The sequence below is a fragment of the Diabrotica virgifera genome, chromosome 4 (assembly GCF_917563875.1).
Source record: "Diabrotica virgifera virgifera chromosome 4, PGI_DIABVI_V3a".
NCBI lineage: Eukaryota > Metazoa > Arthropoda > Insecta > Coleoptera > Chrysomelidae > Diabrotica > Diabrotica virgifera.
This window is the reverse complement of record NC_065446.1, coordinates 164,930,752-164,947,095: the sequence shown is the minus strand read 5'-3', so window position 1 is coordinate 164,947,095 and position 16,344 is coordinate 164,930,752. Positions and strand designations below refer to the sequence as shown.

The 16,344-nt window shown below is 32.0% G+C and overlaps 1 protein-coding gene across 2 annotated transcripts in view; it reads left to right on the top strand.

Moving 5' to 3' along the window:
- LOC114338558 (uncharacterized) overlaps positions 1 to 16,344 on the top strand; it is a 221,349-nt gene that overhangs the window by 98,072 nt on the left and 106,933 nt on the right. Inside the window, exon 8 of one of the 2 annotated variants that reach the window (XM_028289161.2) lies at positions 853 to 13,047. The exons of the other annotated variant lie outside the window; for it this stretch is intronic. Coding sequence (XP_028144962.1) covers positions 853 to 1,213 — 361 coding nt within the window. The 3' untranslated portion in view covers positions 1,214 to 13,047. Of the gene's footprint in view, positions 1 to 852; positions 13,048 to 16,344 lie in introns of those variants that run through there. 2 annotated transcript variants of the gene reach the window in all.

Sequence of the window (16,344 nt, the reverse complement as noted above, 5' to 3'; positions counted from 1 at the left end):
CTAGACTCCATTTCTATTGATTCATGGCTAAAAAATAAATCGTACACACTTTTCCCATTGACTTGAGGGGGACTACGGACATAGTTTTAAAAAAATTAAAATATGGTGACGTCATTGCCGTGGAAAGTTTTAAAATGAAGCAGTTGTAGGTGATACATATTAAACTATTATATTAAAATATTAGCTTCAAATCTTACTTGGTCTCAAAATGCGGTATGTAAATAAACTAACTTAATATTTTGGTACACACTTACCCCACCTGACCTTACATTTAGTTTAACCAGTGGAAAGTTTAACAGTGCGTCGATAGAATTTTTATTCTGACGACGTTTGTGACGTTTTACAGCGTTATTATTCTGATTTTTTTTCGGATACGTTTTAGATCTGTATGTCCATGTATTTTTTTTTGATTGGCCAGACAAGTCTAGTCTCTTCATTTGTTTATTTTTAAGTCTCTATAGTTCTTTTAGTTCTTTTGCGACCATACATCCAAGATACTTTTCTGAGTGGTCACAATACACATATTTTGGAACAGCATCTTTTTTGTTTATAAATGTTGATTGGTTTTATGATTTATTGCACATCTTATACGTCTCGATAACTGTTTACTAGAGTTTGTTAAATGCCCCTACGATTGACAATAATTTTTCATTGTGATATTAACTTATTTGTCTTTAGTGGCACAATAGTCACTCTTATATCGATAATATCTATGATCCCAAATATTTTATTGATACATTTTTCTTTTCTGAATGTCAACATAAACATATTTAGTATTACATTTAGCAATATTTTATTAATAAAAAAAAGTTAAATCCAATCCATTAAGTAATATTATATTATTATTTTTAGATACATGCACATGTTACAACACGTCTACCGCACCAAGAACTTCACTAAGCCCGGCCAATATGTGAAATGTTTCCATAACACGGATAAAGTATTGACACTCCATAATCACTTCCCGTTAAGTTGTATTGGAAGCGGTTGCACAAGCTATGCCATAGAAACCGTAGATGCACAACTACATCACTACAGAGCTGACTGCGTGAAAACCCTCAAGAAAACTTGCGAGGAATTTAGAAAAACCAGGGTAATGGACACCACTATTTGGAAATTCAAGGACCCGCTCGTAAATAGAGTTACAAAGACTCTACGTACTTTAGGATTCTTCGCAAATAGCGAAACTAATAGTTCTATTAGAAAGCGGTGAAAGATATAATGTTTTGAATGATCATTATTTGAAAATTGTATCAGTAGTGTACTGATACTTAGTGATAAAAATGACAAAAATATTGATATGTTTGTCTAGTTTAAAGATTTTTATCCATTGACGATTGTCTATTTGGATAATCCATTTGGTTGCTGGGATTTTATTATTAAAATGACGGATTACTGTGTATAACGTATGCTTTGTAAATATTAGTTATTTACAAAACATTACACACACATATATATTATATTATATGTCTCAAAGTAAATTTTTAGTTGGTTCATCGGTCTGAGATTTATAAACCACTTTATATTGTTGTTCAAACGTGGCGAATTACCATTATCAATGAACACTACTTGATTATTTATAACGATACATTACTGTCTGCACGACCCAAGGCACGAGGCGAGTGCCGCAAATCAAGCAAGGGAGAAATATGTCATTTTATCACGTGTTATACATCAAATACATATACACATTATGTAGGTATTTAATATTCTTAATATTTATATAGTTTATATTTATTTGAAATTATAATACTTAACAGTTATATTTGAACAGTTTTGAAAGGTAATTCCTGGTAAGTTTTTGCTTTGACACATTTTATTTAACAACAATAATTGTGTTTGTACTGTGCATGTTACCATGAAAACGGCGATCATATGTATGGAGAACCCGTGAGAAAAAATATTTCTCACTGCAATGGCCGACTGTTTTCACTGTGTGAGAAATTGTTCGTTTTGAATGTATGTAAGTAGCGAGAGAAGTTGCACATTGTACATCATCCATAGAAAAAAATGTTATTTCATACTGTAACTCAACATAAATATATTGGATAGGTGCACCAGTATTTACATACAAGGACTATTGCACCCAAAAATAGTATAAGCAACAATAACCTTTGTAATTGTAAACACAATTATTTTGTAATAATGGGTAAAGCCCGTATATAGAAAAATAAATAAATAAATATACATTTACAATGACACTGGCATACCTACTTTACATCTCTGCACAGACAAAAACCATATTTACATTCTCTCTTAAGAAATCACCTGTTTCTGTTTCACTTTAGTTTAAAATACCAAAAGCGTAAGGTTGTAATCGTGTTAAAAAAAAATAAAGTGTTTATTAGTAGTGGTAATTCGCCGAATTGTTTGTTCAACAATAAATTGTTTTATTAAGCTCAGATACTGATAAACCAAAGACATTCAGACAAAAATATTTTATATATACTGTACAATCCGTTGTTTTGACCCAGCATAATGACTTGATTTTTAAGTTCCTTTTGTTTCAGTTTATTCTCTGAACGACTGACGACTTAGTGTGGATATGTCTATGAACTTTAATAAAAACAATAATCGATGTGAGTTATGTATACTTAAATTAAAACAAAGATAAGTATCGATAACGCACACCTGCTCATATTAACAAGTTTGCAACCTTTAATATATGTTCCCAAAAATATAATACAAGTCTTAACAAAACAATTAAGCTAGGAGATGATTATGTAGATTTTTTTAAATAATCTGACAACACAGTAGCTGTATATATAGATTAATTAGCAATAATACTTTTTTTCTGAAAGCTCGTCGGGCTTCCTTAATTGTGAGTGATATAGTGGGTGCTTGGTTTGAGCGGTACTTCATCCAGAAGGTTTGGAGTGTTGCTTAATTTCAAACGTCTTAGTTTAAAACCCAAATTGGATGGATAAGAAGTAGGGTCTTAGGTCTCGATGACACCATTAATCATACATATCGCAGACACAAACAGAGTCATGATGTTTTTGGTAATCTTGAACATTTTCTAGATTACGCCAATAAAAAATAAAACTTTGCAAAGTGCGTAAATTTCGACGAACTAAAACCTTCTTTATTCTTTGAAGCATGCTCTTTTGGCATGCCAAAAGAACGGATATTGTCAGTTGTCTCTCAACCTTTAGGGGATCTACTACTTGAACAAATCTATTTTATCCATTATTTTTATATAAACTTACCAACCAGAAACGGCTTCCTTGTCTAACGCATCTAATGATTTCCTCCATTGCGCATATAAATGTTCGTCAAAAGTTAGGGATATTATCAGAAACTGCTTTAAAAACAATATTGAAATGTAAATCAGAAAAATTATTTATTATAAAATAAATTAAGACCACTGCATCTCTTTTGTATCAAACCAACTGAAAAGTTTCGTAAAAGAAATACATTTTTTTTTCCAAGGGTCTTTTAATTCCAAGGTTGTTATTGTCACGGTTGTCCCACTTGTTACTCTTCTATGGAACTGCACCCCTCCATGTCGATAAATCGTCATGATAAAACAATTGCTAAAATTAAGCATCTCAGATCAATAGGATACGATGTGGTTGATAGGTGGGAATGTCAATTTCGTAAAATGCTGACGGTCGACATAAAATCATATACCGAGGAACATCCTCTTATGGCTACCTTACCTCTGAATCCTAGAGATGCTTTATACGGTGGTCGTACAGGTAATACCGTATAGTATTACAAGTGTAAAATAAAACAACTAAAATTGGCAAAATTCCTTGGTAACACCCGAATCATTTTCAAAATCTAATAAGATATTATTTACTAGGTGGTGTGTTCTAAATTGTGAAGCACATATTTCCTGATTTGCATCCAAAGTTATGGCAATAGGTTATGGCATCTAATCCTCTCTGAAGTTGATCCCAAACATGTTCAATGCAGTTGAGATCAGGAGACCTCTGGTTTAATGGCAAATGAGGAATACCTTGATTTTATCGGGCTTCAACTACAGTGGCAGCCCGGTGCGAAGTTGCATTATCATCAAGAAAAAGAAAGTCTTGACCAACAGCTGCGTGAAAATGTGGAATAATATTGTTGATAACTTCATCCCTTGACAGTACTGGTCATATTTCTGTTTCAAAACTAATAGGTCTTAACTAGAGTATAATGCTGCTGCATTTTCAGATTGCAAAGAAATTGAAAATGTTTATACATTTTTACTAATAGGTCTGTTCGACCATCAAAAGGAATTACTCCCCACACTGTAACAGTACCTCCTCGAAAGGGACGAATTTCTTGGACAGATCGACGATTTCTCGGCACTAATGGATTGGTCCAAACACGGTTCATATTTCGATGTTCCAGAGCCCAAGATAGTCTTTGGCGTCTGTGCTCTGCGGTGAGTGGAACTCTTCTTAAAAGACGCCTTGATCTTAAATTGATCTGAGAAAGCCTTCGACGTAGAGTTGCTACTGACATCGAGTTCTCGTTGCATTAAAAAACCTAATCAGGATTCTACAGGTATCGAATGGCGTTCTTCGAGCTAATAGAGTAATGCAACGGTCCTGGGCGGGCATAGTAACTCTCGGCCTTCCAGTTCTGAGCCGTTCCCCAACATTTGCCTTTTGGTTAAAACGGTTGACTAACCGAGAAACTACACTTTGCGATACATTAAAACTCTCACCTACATCCGCTTGCCTAGCAGCAGCCTTTTTTTTTGGGGAGGTGGGAATCTTCTTACGACCATCTGGGAAGGTGTCCCAGGTGTGTCGGATTCAGTCCGTCCTATCATTATCTTGCCGGGCCGCCTACCGACTAAACCCACCCCCTCTTTCTCCAGCTGACGGGTCTGGAACCGCTCTTAGCGGGAATCTGACCCGTCGACCTTACTCATAGCTCCCCTCCGGCACTCCAGGAACCAACCAAAGAATGGCAGTTGACAGTTACGAGCAACGCCAGTCATTCATTCTTTCATCTATGCACGCTTTCTCATCCACCCATTCATTCTGATATTAAGATGGGGTAGTCTATGTAGGTCGGATGTAAAAGGTCCTTCCCCACCGATGCCCCACAACGATACAGAAAAATATAACATAAAAGAAGGAAGAAGAATGAAAGAGATGAGAAAAAGAAAAAGAGCAGAGAGAGTATGAGGGAGAGAAAAGAAGAGAAAATAAAAGGGAGAGAAACAGAGAATAGAAAGAAAATATAGAGAACATGAACAGGAAAAAGCGGAAAGTGAAAATATATGTTTAAAGAACGGTAAGAGTTAAAAATAATATTAAATAGATTAATTGATAAAATCCGATGCCTAGCAGCAGCCTGGATCATACCAACAGCCATATTTTGCGTTTGGAACACCTAACTTCCTTCTTTCCATATTTATATACTAAAAAACTTCGAAATGCTAAGGATTCAGGAAATGAAGTTCAGTGACACAGATAAAAATGTACTGATAATTTTTTGTGAATAAAAAAACGATTTAATAGGACTGTTTATTTCCACTTGATATGAAAATAACCAAATTTCTTCGACAGCAAAAGTTTTATTTGAATGATACCAATATCCTTAACTTTTGACGAGCAGTTTATTTCTGATTTATTGGTTCCTTTGGCCTAAGTCTCTTTAATCTTAAATTCCTTTTCGTTTTTCCAAATATTTCAGTTGCAGTATCTGAAATAACACTAGTCATATTTTCTAAATTTTGTTATAGTTTCCTTTCTTGTTTCAACTTGTTTTTACTGTTTTTGCTCTGAATAAACCTTCATTCTCATCTTTTACCACCGATCTAGCCGTTTCATTGTTTACTCTTATTAGAGTGTATTTTGAGAGATATATTACTATATTCACCGTTATTAGGCGTCAAGGCCCTTCGGTAGGGATCTATGGAGGAGTATCACCAAGCCGCAAGCCCTTATCCCTTGCCGTACCGCTCCTCCATAGGCCGATCAGACACCAGTTATTACAGACTAAGTCGTAGATTCTATTGAATTTTATACTACCGACGTTGGCTTTTTATTAATTTCATGACCTGGCTGAGGCTCGAACCGTCGATCGCAAATCCACTAAACTTGTCGATCAACTGCGCCTCTTCCAACTGAGCCGTCGTGACCGACGGATTGAGAGATATATACTTGAGAGTATTTTAGTGTATAATATTTTAAGAATTTGTTAAAACATTTTAGGTAGGTACTTAGGTATCTGTTCATCTCTGTTTGAACCCTTTTTTAATTACAGTTTTACTAGTGGAAAACTAAACTCAAGTGTGAAAACGCCATTCACTGTAATTTAAGCCGCTACATATAAACATTTCCAAACTTTTCCAAGTTCTAACAATCATATGAAATTATATTTATACTTGAATCATTTTAAATTTCTGAAAAAAATGTCACTTTATTAAATAGGTATTCGAGGTTAGGAACTTGTTTTCTTGTGGCATGTTTAAGTTAAATATTGTATTTATGTGGAATTAAACCACAATAATTTTAATGACAATTATTTAAATTTTATATTTATTTTTGACGTTTCGATTTCCAATCCGGATGTTGTACCCTCGGATTGACATCACTAATTATTGTGTATTTACATAGTCAATTGTATGTATTCCCGACCTTCTATTATCTCATTAATGTTGCTATATTCTTATCGTTGGCTTTCAATACTGATAACCAGTTTCTGTATATCTGGTGATCACAAAGAATTCATAAAATACAGTGTGAAATACAACAATTTTTAAGTAGGAGAAATCTCAAGACCACTAAGTGTTAGGATAAATGAGCATCAATCATACATCAAAAACGGAGGAAATCTGTGGAGATCTGTCCCATATGTGGGACAGATCCCACATATATGTAAACAGGCCTGCAAAAAGACAGAAAACAAAAAGACAGAAACAGACAGCAAAAAGAGAAAAAACAAAAAAGCAGCCCTCATCTTATTTAATGTCGAAAACTGTATAGCAAACCCATCAACACAATATAGCAGGCTGATTAATTATTGATAAATGTAGAAGATTATTATGTAATTAAGGTTAAGATCTAATTGTTAAATGTGGTATTCAAAGATTATTTTCAACTGTTTTATATCCATATCCTCTATTCTAAAAATTTCCTATTTTATTTGGGAATAAGCCACAATTTGAGTTTGAAATTAATTTTATTTGACGTTTCGATGTCCACTGCGGGAATCGTTATCAAAATATTAATAAATTAAATACAATTTAGTTTTATTGCTTGGTAAAAAATTCTTCTAATAATTTAATTTTATCTGACTCATTCATATTCACAACTCGGACATATCGAAGTGGACATCGAAACGTCAAATAAAATTAATTTTAAACTCAAATTGTGGCTTATTCCCAAATAAAATAGTAAATTACATAAGATGCTACAAGCAAATAGCTTCAGAATAATAATAACAGTTACAGAGTAAATTCTAATCGGTAACCTAAAATGACATTCACTTGAGAATCACTTGAGAAAGGCACTTTGCCGAAACAGCTGTAGTAATAACATAGTTGTAATAAATTTTGTGGAAGTATAGAAAAACAAACGTTTTTCAGTATTTTATTGTGAGATAAAATGAACTTCCATCAAGTAACGGCCGAATCCATCAATTATTAAAATGACATTATTTTCTTTAATATAAGTAATTAAATAATAAATGAAATTTAAAGACCTTCATACAATGATATTCAAAAGACAATGATATTCAAAAGACAATTATATTCATAATAATATATAAAACTAAATATTGAAAATAAAAATATATAGCTTTAAATTGTTACAATTTGGAAAACTTTGTATATTTAACCCCCGCCGAGCGTGAATTACTTTGTAGAATTATAACATAGCGAATTTATTTTAGTGTGTGATTTTTTATAGGTAATCCTGAAATTTTATATTTTAGTTTTAGAAAATAAGTATATGACATTTGGTTATTTGAATGTTGAATTCTTCTGTGGTTATTTGCCTTATTTTGGTTTTAAAAAGTAAGCTAAAGCTATATATCTGTTTTTGTATATACAATAAAATGATTTGTACTAATATAAAACTATTTATATTGTTATGCATAGCGGTCAGTAGTTTTTTCGTTTTTTTATACTTTAAATTTTTGCCAATTTTTTCATTAATTTGCCATTATCATATATTTTTTAGGTATATACTTTTAAGTAGTTTAAAGAATTAGTACGTATATTAAAATATTTATAATTTTTTACATGGATGTGATTTTAATGTGAATAAAACATACCTAGAAACCAATTCTAATTATCGATGTCTTTTTGGTTTAAATCTTTATTTCCAATTTAGTAAGTATATTTTAAATAATTGATACTGTTAGGGGAAAAGATCTGTAAACCTACACTTATAAGTGAAATAAATACGCAAAGTAAATTTAATTAATTAATCATTAATCACATGGACAAAAAGCAATATAAAAAACAGGCAGACAAACAGGAGTAATTTTAGTCGCACGAAGAAGAAGAGAAGAAGACAAATAAAACAAATATTTATTAGAATATGTGTCAAATTATAATGACACCTAAATTTTGTGGTTTTATTATACAGTACGTAAATCGTTCAGCTGGACACAGGGAATATACATTGAGAGAATTGTGGCAACTGCGGTAACCTGTGTTAGTTGAAACTTCTGTTCGAGTACGAGATTTGGTGCAATAGAGCTGTTGGAATCAATAGAATGAGTGAGTTTTGAAGCAAAGTCGTCCATAAATAAATCAAAAATTAAAATAAAAGTTTATGATTAATGAGCTAAAAATTTCACTTTAATTTTTAAAACATTTTTATTTAAAATTTAATTTCAAAACTACACAGTTTTTCCCATTCCCTTAGGCCAAAAATATTTAGCTATTATATTGTCATATTTTGACGTTTATATGTGTCGGTCGAAATTAGTTGTCAATTTTGAGGTTAATTCCCCTTAATATTGTCATCGAGAGAGCTTAGTAACCACAATTATCTAAATATAATACAATGTATGTATATATGTATCTAAATATATACAATGTATGTTCCCTATGTCCAGCTGAACGATTTACGTACTGTATATACTCCCCTTATTCATGATTATTCTTCTTGTCCAATTGCAAAGTAAACAACCGTGGTTTTATTTGAGCTATCAATAAAAAGTGGCAGATACACAGTTCTTTGTTGTTGTTTCCGATAATGATTCTTTAATAATAAAGTCCCTTTACACTAATAATAATAATGTGTCAACACCTAGCCAATATTTATTTGCGTTTCGGCGCATGCGCATCTTCAAGGGCACCTGTCTGGTCACGCAGACAGACAACAATATATGCGATTGAAACATGATGGCGGCCACAAGTGAGTCTACAATTAAAGCATGTCAATTACTGCTTCAACACTTTCCCAGAGCATATGACAAACAAAATGTTCTCTTCACCATATAAGTTTGCGATGTTTATTTCTAGGTAAATGACAACCTCCATTTCTTTGAGGAAGTGAAAAAACCCGCCTCATGTTATGGCATGGGCTGGAATTATTTCAACTTATCTGTTTGGGCCATATTTTTTTGAAGGCTCCATAACTTATCAGTTATTTATCTGCAGATAATCAAAGAAAGGTTATTATTGCAATCGACAGCTCAGGGCACTGCTGACACTATTTCTTTTCAACAAGATGACGCCTCATCCCATTTCACTCTCGTTGTTCACAAACGCCTGAATGAAATCTTCCCGAACCGATGGATTGGACGTGGTTCTCCAATTTCTCGACCTCCAAGACGTCCATATTTGACAGTACCGGACAATTCAATGTGGAATTTCATTAAAGAGAAGGTTAGAAATGCAGATATGTTTCGAATGAGGACTTGCGAAACGAAGTGCGCCCATCTTTTACGTCAGTAACTCCGGACATGCTGAGATGGATGAGTATACGAACATGGCGTCATACCAAGTTGTGTAGCGACAATGCAGGTATTTACACCCATGTTTTAGATAAATAAATAATTAATAAATAACTTACAAACAAAATTGTGTTATTTTTTCTCTCTGTTGTATAAAAAAAATAATTCATTAGTGTAAAGGGACTTTCCGGCCAGCCTATACATATTACATTTTTACACATCTTTTTTACATTAAATTAAAACGGGATAGTTCCCGATAGTTGGCTGTATACCATGTAGTTAAATTACTCTTAACATCGAAGTAAAAACTCCTTAGTAATGGTATAGTTTTAATTGAAAATTAAAATCTTAAAAAATCTAATTGATTGCATAAATGTTAAAATGTTCAAAACGTTTTGTGACCCACCAGTCCATCCTCAGTGAACTCTTAGACTTGCTTAATAGTCTTAGAATCAAACAGAGGTTAGATTTAAAATGAAATTTACATTGTTAAATTGTAAAATTGATGTTAGTGGCTTAAAGCACGATGTTAGTGGATAACTTCCGGGAATATGAAGAATCCCTACACGAACAAAATTAATCATCCATCTTGGTCTACAAAAAAAATTGTTACTATCGAGTTTTTACTTCGATGTGAGTTATCTTTATTTACATTTGCTCTTTCATTAATTAAAAGTGCATTATTTAAAAAAAAGGTAGTTTGGATTGGTTACTAGGTAAGTAAGTTTTACATCACAAATATAACGTTGTTGCTCAAAGTTAATGGATTTCATGTCCCAAGAAGACTTGTAAAGGTGAAATCTGATGTAGTGTTATTGAAACATTATTTTCTAATAATTGCGTAAGTAAATTATATACATATCAACAATATTATGTCAATTATAATGGTGTATAATAACGTTTTATTAACTTCATGTATTTAGTGATAGTAAATATTATACAGGGTAGAACAGTGCACTAATTGAAAAATATTTGTAAGCTCAATTTTAAATTGCTTATAATTGGAACACATCAAATCACAAATGCAATTGAAAGTAAACTGAATATTTCCTAGTGTTTGAAATATGTTCTTAGATTGCATTTGGGATATCTTCATTAAATGTGCAAAAATAAATATTTCTTATCATACTGATCAAAATTAGGTAGGTAATGTTAGAATATATTTTTTTAGTATTTATGTTCTGGATAGCAGCAACTAATATTTTGCAATGCCCCAGATGCAAAAAAGAATCTAAAGTTCATTTCAGTGTCAATTTTTAAAGTCTAAAAAGTAATTTTGTAATTTTGCATGATTATGTTTATATTATGCTGTCGATTTGTGGCAACTGCCGAACATCCGAAAATCTAAAAGTATTTCACTTTTTTATTTATTTATTTCTATTTGTATAGTGATTGCTGTCTTTGACACCTTTCATTTGTCTCATAGTCTTTTCGAAGTCGACATATTTTTAACACTTGTTTGCATTATAGATTTTAAAACTTTTATTCTTTAATATTTATTAGTTTAATACAATTTGTTTCTTCCATCTACGTTCTGTTTCTTTTCTTTTAAATATTCTTTTGAACTGCATAGAAAACTGCATAGTTTTCCTTCACTTGAATGTGACTTGCCCTGTTATTTTAGGACAATCAATAATTTTTGTTGCAATTTTCTACCACAAGAAATGATTGCTTTCGGTAAATAAAATTCAGGAACGTACTGTTATGATAAACGTGTCGAACTCATTGTCAAGAAAAAGACTAATTTATTGTAGGATGTTCTTTAAAATGAATCTCTAGGACTTTCCCAAATATCCACTTTATCCGAAATTAATCTGTCCATGGCAGCTAAAGGTTGTAATTTTCTCGAATAATAGTACAATTAAATTGTAAACTAAATTATTATTTACCACTTAGCCTTTGAATCTAAGGGGTAAATCTTACGACATTAATTATTTCAGTTCACTGTTCTGCAATATATTGAATAAAACACAATGGTTGTATGTATCAGCTCAAGTATGTATAGATAGAAAAATAGTTAAAGTTATCCTAAGAGGAATATTATTACATCAAATAATACAGCTAGACAGATGATCACAAATCCTTGAAGACTTATAGCTGAGTTTGCTTTGTTTCTTTTTTGCCTATAACACGTTTCTTATACACTTTAGAGACATATTGTTTACATAAAAGTTGTATCTATCAATTATTTCTATATATTCCAGCTCAAAAACCAACTTTTTGTGGATGTAATGGTTCTGCAATAAAAAAGGTGGTTTACAGATGATCAACAACTCATATTATGTGAATTAACATATCCAAGTTCCATCAGAAAAAAATAACTGTTAAATATATCACCTGTTAAGTTATTATTGAACCATTGATAAAACTCTAATCTTATTTGATAATTTACTGGGAGCAGCACGTAAAATATTCGATATTAAAAAAAGTTGACATTGCCATAATATGACAAATCTGTTTCTTGAGCCACTGCTGAAATGGTTGTTTCTGGGTTCTGGTCTATGTAGAACATGTTTCAACATTCTGAACAGTGCATCTGGACAAATGACGACTTCACTGTTTTAATTCCATCTTAACCCTTAAATACTGACATGGATATTTCAGGACGTAGACTGTGACATGCGGTATGTCATACCGTTGCCTATTCTCATTTGTTTCAATATGAATTTGTTTTTTTACATCAACTACCGAATGATTCTTCACACTGCTGTAGAATAAAATACTGCTCCAAATAAAATAAACTTTATTTTTTCAAGAAAATTATGAACGCATGAATAATATTAAAAAAATGGTGCAGGTTCCTACAAAATCCTGTGTGTGTACTTTGTACGCACGTAAGACGTTATACTTCTATTATAATATAATCTAACTTCATATTATGATTTCAACGAAATTAATATACCTATCTACTTTAAACAGTTTTTTGTATTGTATTTAAATATTAAACTAATTTTAGAAAGAACAAAAAGAATACCAAAAATTAAAATTAAAAAAAAAAAAGAAATGACTTTATCAGGATTTGAACAGGCGACCTCTCGATCCCTAGGCGAATGCTCTACCGATCAGCTACCACGGCTTTTATATTCAGTGGATCATTTCTCGGACATAATTACAATCTCGGTGACAGATACTTTAAATGAAAATAAACATTTTCAATAATACTTATTAGGAGCAAGACAAATCCACAGACATAAAAATTGTAATAAATATATTTACTAAAAACACTAATAATATATTCTTTTCACGCACACCTTATTTGCGCTACATAACTTAAAAGATGTAGCGACTATTTAATACCATACTGTCCGTGTGCGCATGCGCCGGCCAATGTAAAAATTCACCCTCGTGCCTAAAGAAGTATAACTTCAAAAACTTCAGTATTTGTAACAAAAAATAGTAAAATAATGTTGAAAGCACTTGAAAGTAGAACAACTGGATGAACTTGTTGTCATACTAATAGCGAAAAAATACACCTGACTACTTTTAACTATAGCAACGTAGACACTGACATGCGGTGTGTGAAAACTTTACGTCAACGTAGCTCAAAGACTAAACCATACTAAAACTGAAGTAGTTGGCAGCAGGTACAATTACACACCACTTGAAGGTTCACAGACACATATGGTATTCTACAACTACACTCTACAACTGTGAATTATCATAAATAAACCCTCCTTTAGTATTCCACAGCAGTTAACAACGGTAATCCTCTACAAGTACCTACCTAATACTACCTTTTACGGTCGCTGCCGTGAAGAGTGGCAACGTTGTCAAGAAAATTCCTATTTAGTTTGTTTGGGTCTATCCTCATACCTATATCCATGTCGCATGTTTGAAATACACAGTAGAAATCTTTTATAAAACACGTTTCACAACAAAATATATTTTTGCCAAGGCATGACATACCGCATGTCAGTATATTAATATAAGTGCGTTCGCGGGTGCCTGTCGGCGACTAATCGGCGACAAATTATCAGCAAAACGCATGCGCACTTTAAAATTATATAAATAATATCGTTAATAGATAATACTATAATAATAATACAAGGATATTTACCTAGTATAATTTAATAATCAGTTATTAATATTAATTAAAAGTAAATATACCTTGTATATTTATCTATTAACGGTATTATTTATATTAAGTGAGGTTAGCAATTGTCGGCGACAATTTGTCCACTGTACCCGCGAACGCAACTAGTACTTAGAATGACAATGCCAATTCACATGTCAGTCATTCAGAGCGGTGATTAAACTACCAATATGCCGTATAGGGCTTTTCGTCGATTGTCATTTGTTTCGAGCTTCTGTCATATGTTGTATAATCTGTGTATACGAATATTATATACAGATTATACAACATATGACAGTAGCTCGAAACAAATGACTGTGAATGAAAAGCCCTATAATACCTATAATATAAGTTTATATAAATGCTAAATGAAACTCTTTTTTATCCATACAACTATCGAGCTGATTTAAACATATGACAATATGCGAGATCTGTACATTTGGAGATGTATTAAAATATTTTTGAAACTTTTATATTAGGAAATGACCGACTTATTTGAAAATATTTTTTACATCTTTTTTAAAAACTCTTCAGATAAAAATGATAGAATGGGGTACTTGTTCTTTAAAATCAGTGCATTGGTGCTTGATCCAACAGTACCCTTTTGCTTGAAGGTGGAAATCCTGTCCAATATTGTTTTTTGTATTTACATTTCAATTGGATGGGAAATGAAGAAGAGTATAAAATATTTTACTTTACAAAAATAAAAAATTATATTTTTTTGATACGCACAATTTTTAGAAATTGACCAATATACGATTCTTAAAAATGGATGTGCCTTATAATAAAAAATTGTAATAGTTATAAGACTATTTATTGTATTTATAAAGTTTTGTAATGTAATAAAAATCCAAGTTAAAAAATGTTTTTCTTTTATTTTCCTCAAGGCTTATAGAGAACAAGAAAAGTAATACGTGTTTCGCGAACAGTTTGAATTTAACTTGTTGATATTTTTTTACGTGTAATTATCTCTAAATCTGTAGGAATTCTCGTAAAAAAGAAGAGACATTATGCTAGAGTGTATATAGGTCTGGATCCCGCGTATGAAAAAAAAGTTGATTAATAGCAAGCTGAAAATTTGTTAATAGCTTAAGGGTGTCTAGTCGGATAAACTTTGATACATGGGAACACTGCAACAGGGGCAGTTTTAATTGTGGAACAGGTTAAAAATTTGGAACGGTCAGACCACGAAAACGACACATTTATTTTGTCCGACAGAACAGACTTAAACTCTCCGAACAGAGATTAAACTCTCATGCAAAAATCAGACTGCTATTTATCACCTGTCATAATTCCTGTCATTTGACAAATTCTACATGTTCCACTCATTAAAACGCCCATTTGGTGATAAATAGCAGTCTGATTTTTGCATGAGGGTTTAATCTCTGTTCGGAGAGTTTAAGTCTGTTCTGTCGGACAAAATACATGTGCCGTTTTCGTGGTCTGATCGTTCCAAATTTTTAACCTGTTCCACAATTAAAACTTCCCCTGTTTCAGTGTTCCCATTTATCAAAGTTTGTCCGACTAGACACCCTTAAGCTATTAACAAATTTTCAGCTTGCTATTAATCAACTTTTTTTTTATACGCGGGATCCAGACCTAACAGTAATAAACTTGCGTGCATAGAAATCGGCCTACTTTAAACTTACTTTAAACTTTTGCCTTGAACTATATTTATTTCTGATACTTTCACCAAAAAAGGGATATACTTTTTTAAAGATAATTTAATAGGCTCTATGGATGAATATAAATTTGTCATGGATTGCTCATTGTTTTCACCCAATTTTGAAAAAATGTGAAAACTTTGAATTATCCACGTACGTCTGTCCGTCTGTCTGTCTGTCCGTCTGTAATCACAACTACTCCGTCAATATCCAGTGGAGACGCGTGACTTTCTGAAGTGTTACCAAAACCAGATGCAAAAAATCTTATTTAAAAAAATGATGGCTAAATGTATATATACACTCACCGGCACAAAATTCCGCCACCCAAAATTTTTGATTAAGTTTGACAATCTATGACTTTATTATTTGTACTTCGATTTTCAAGATTCTTGCACGAGTATGTAGGTACATGTATTGATGTCAATTGCTATTATTCCGGTAACTAAAATTTTTTGCTTAGATGGCATTATACGGGGGTGAATGTAAGCGTTGTTTTTTCTCCTAACTTTAAAAAATTCTGTGGAAAAATTGGAGGGCTGATTTTGTTTCATACTCCTTTTGTATTATCCTGGAGGTATCACTAAGGTCATGTTTTTTGAATTGTCTGAATATCTCTTTTCTTGTAAGAGCTGTAATTAAAAACACTGCTTTGAAGGTTTATTTAATTAAAAATATCAAACGCACTAAAATTAACAAAACAAAACAAATTTAACAACAAAACAAAACAATTCAATAGCGGTTATG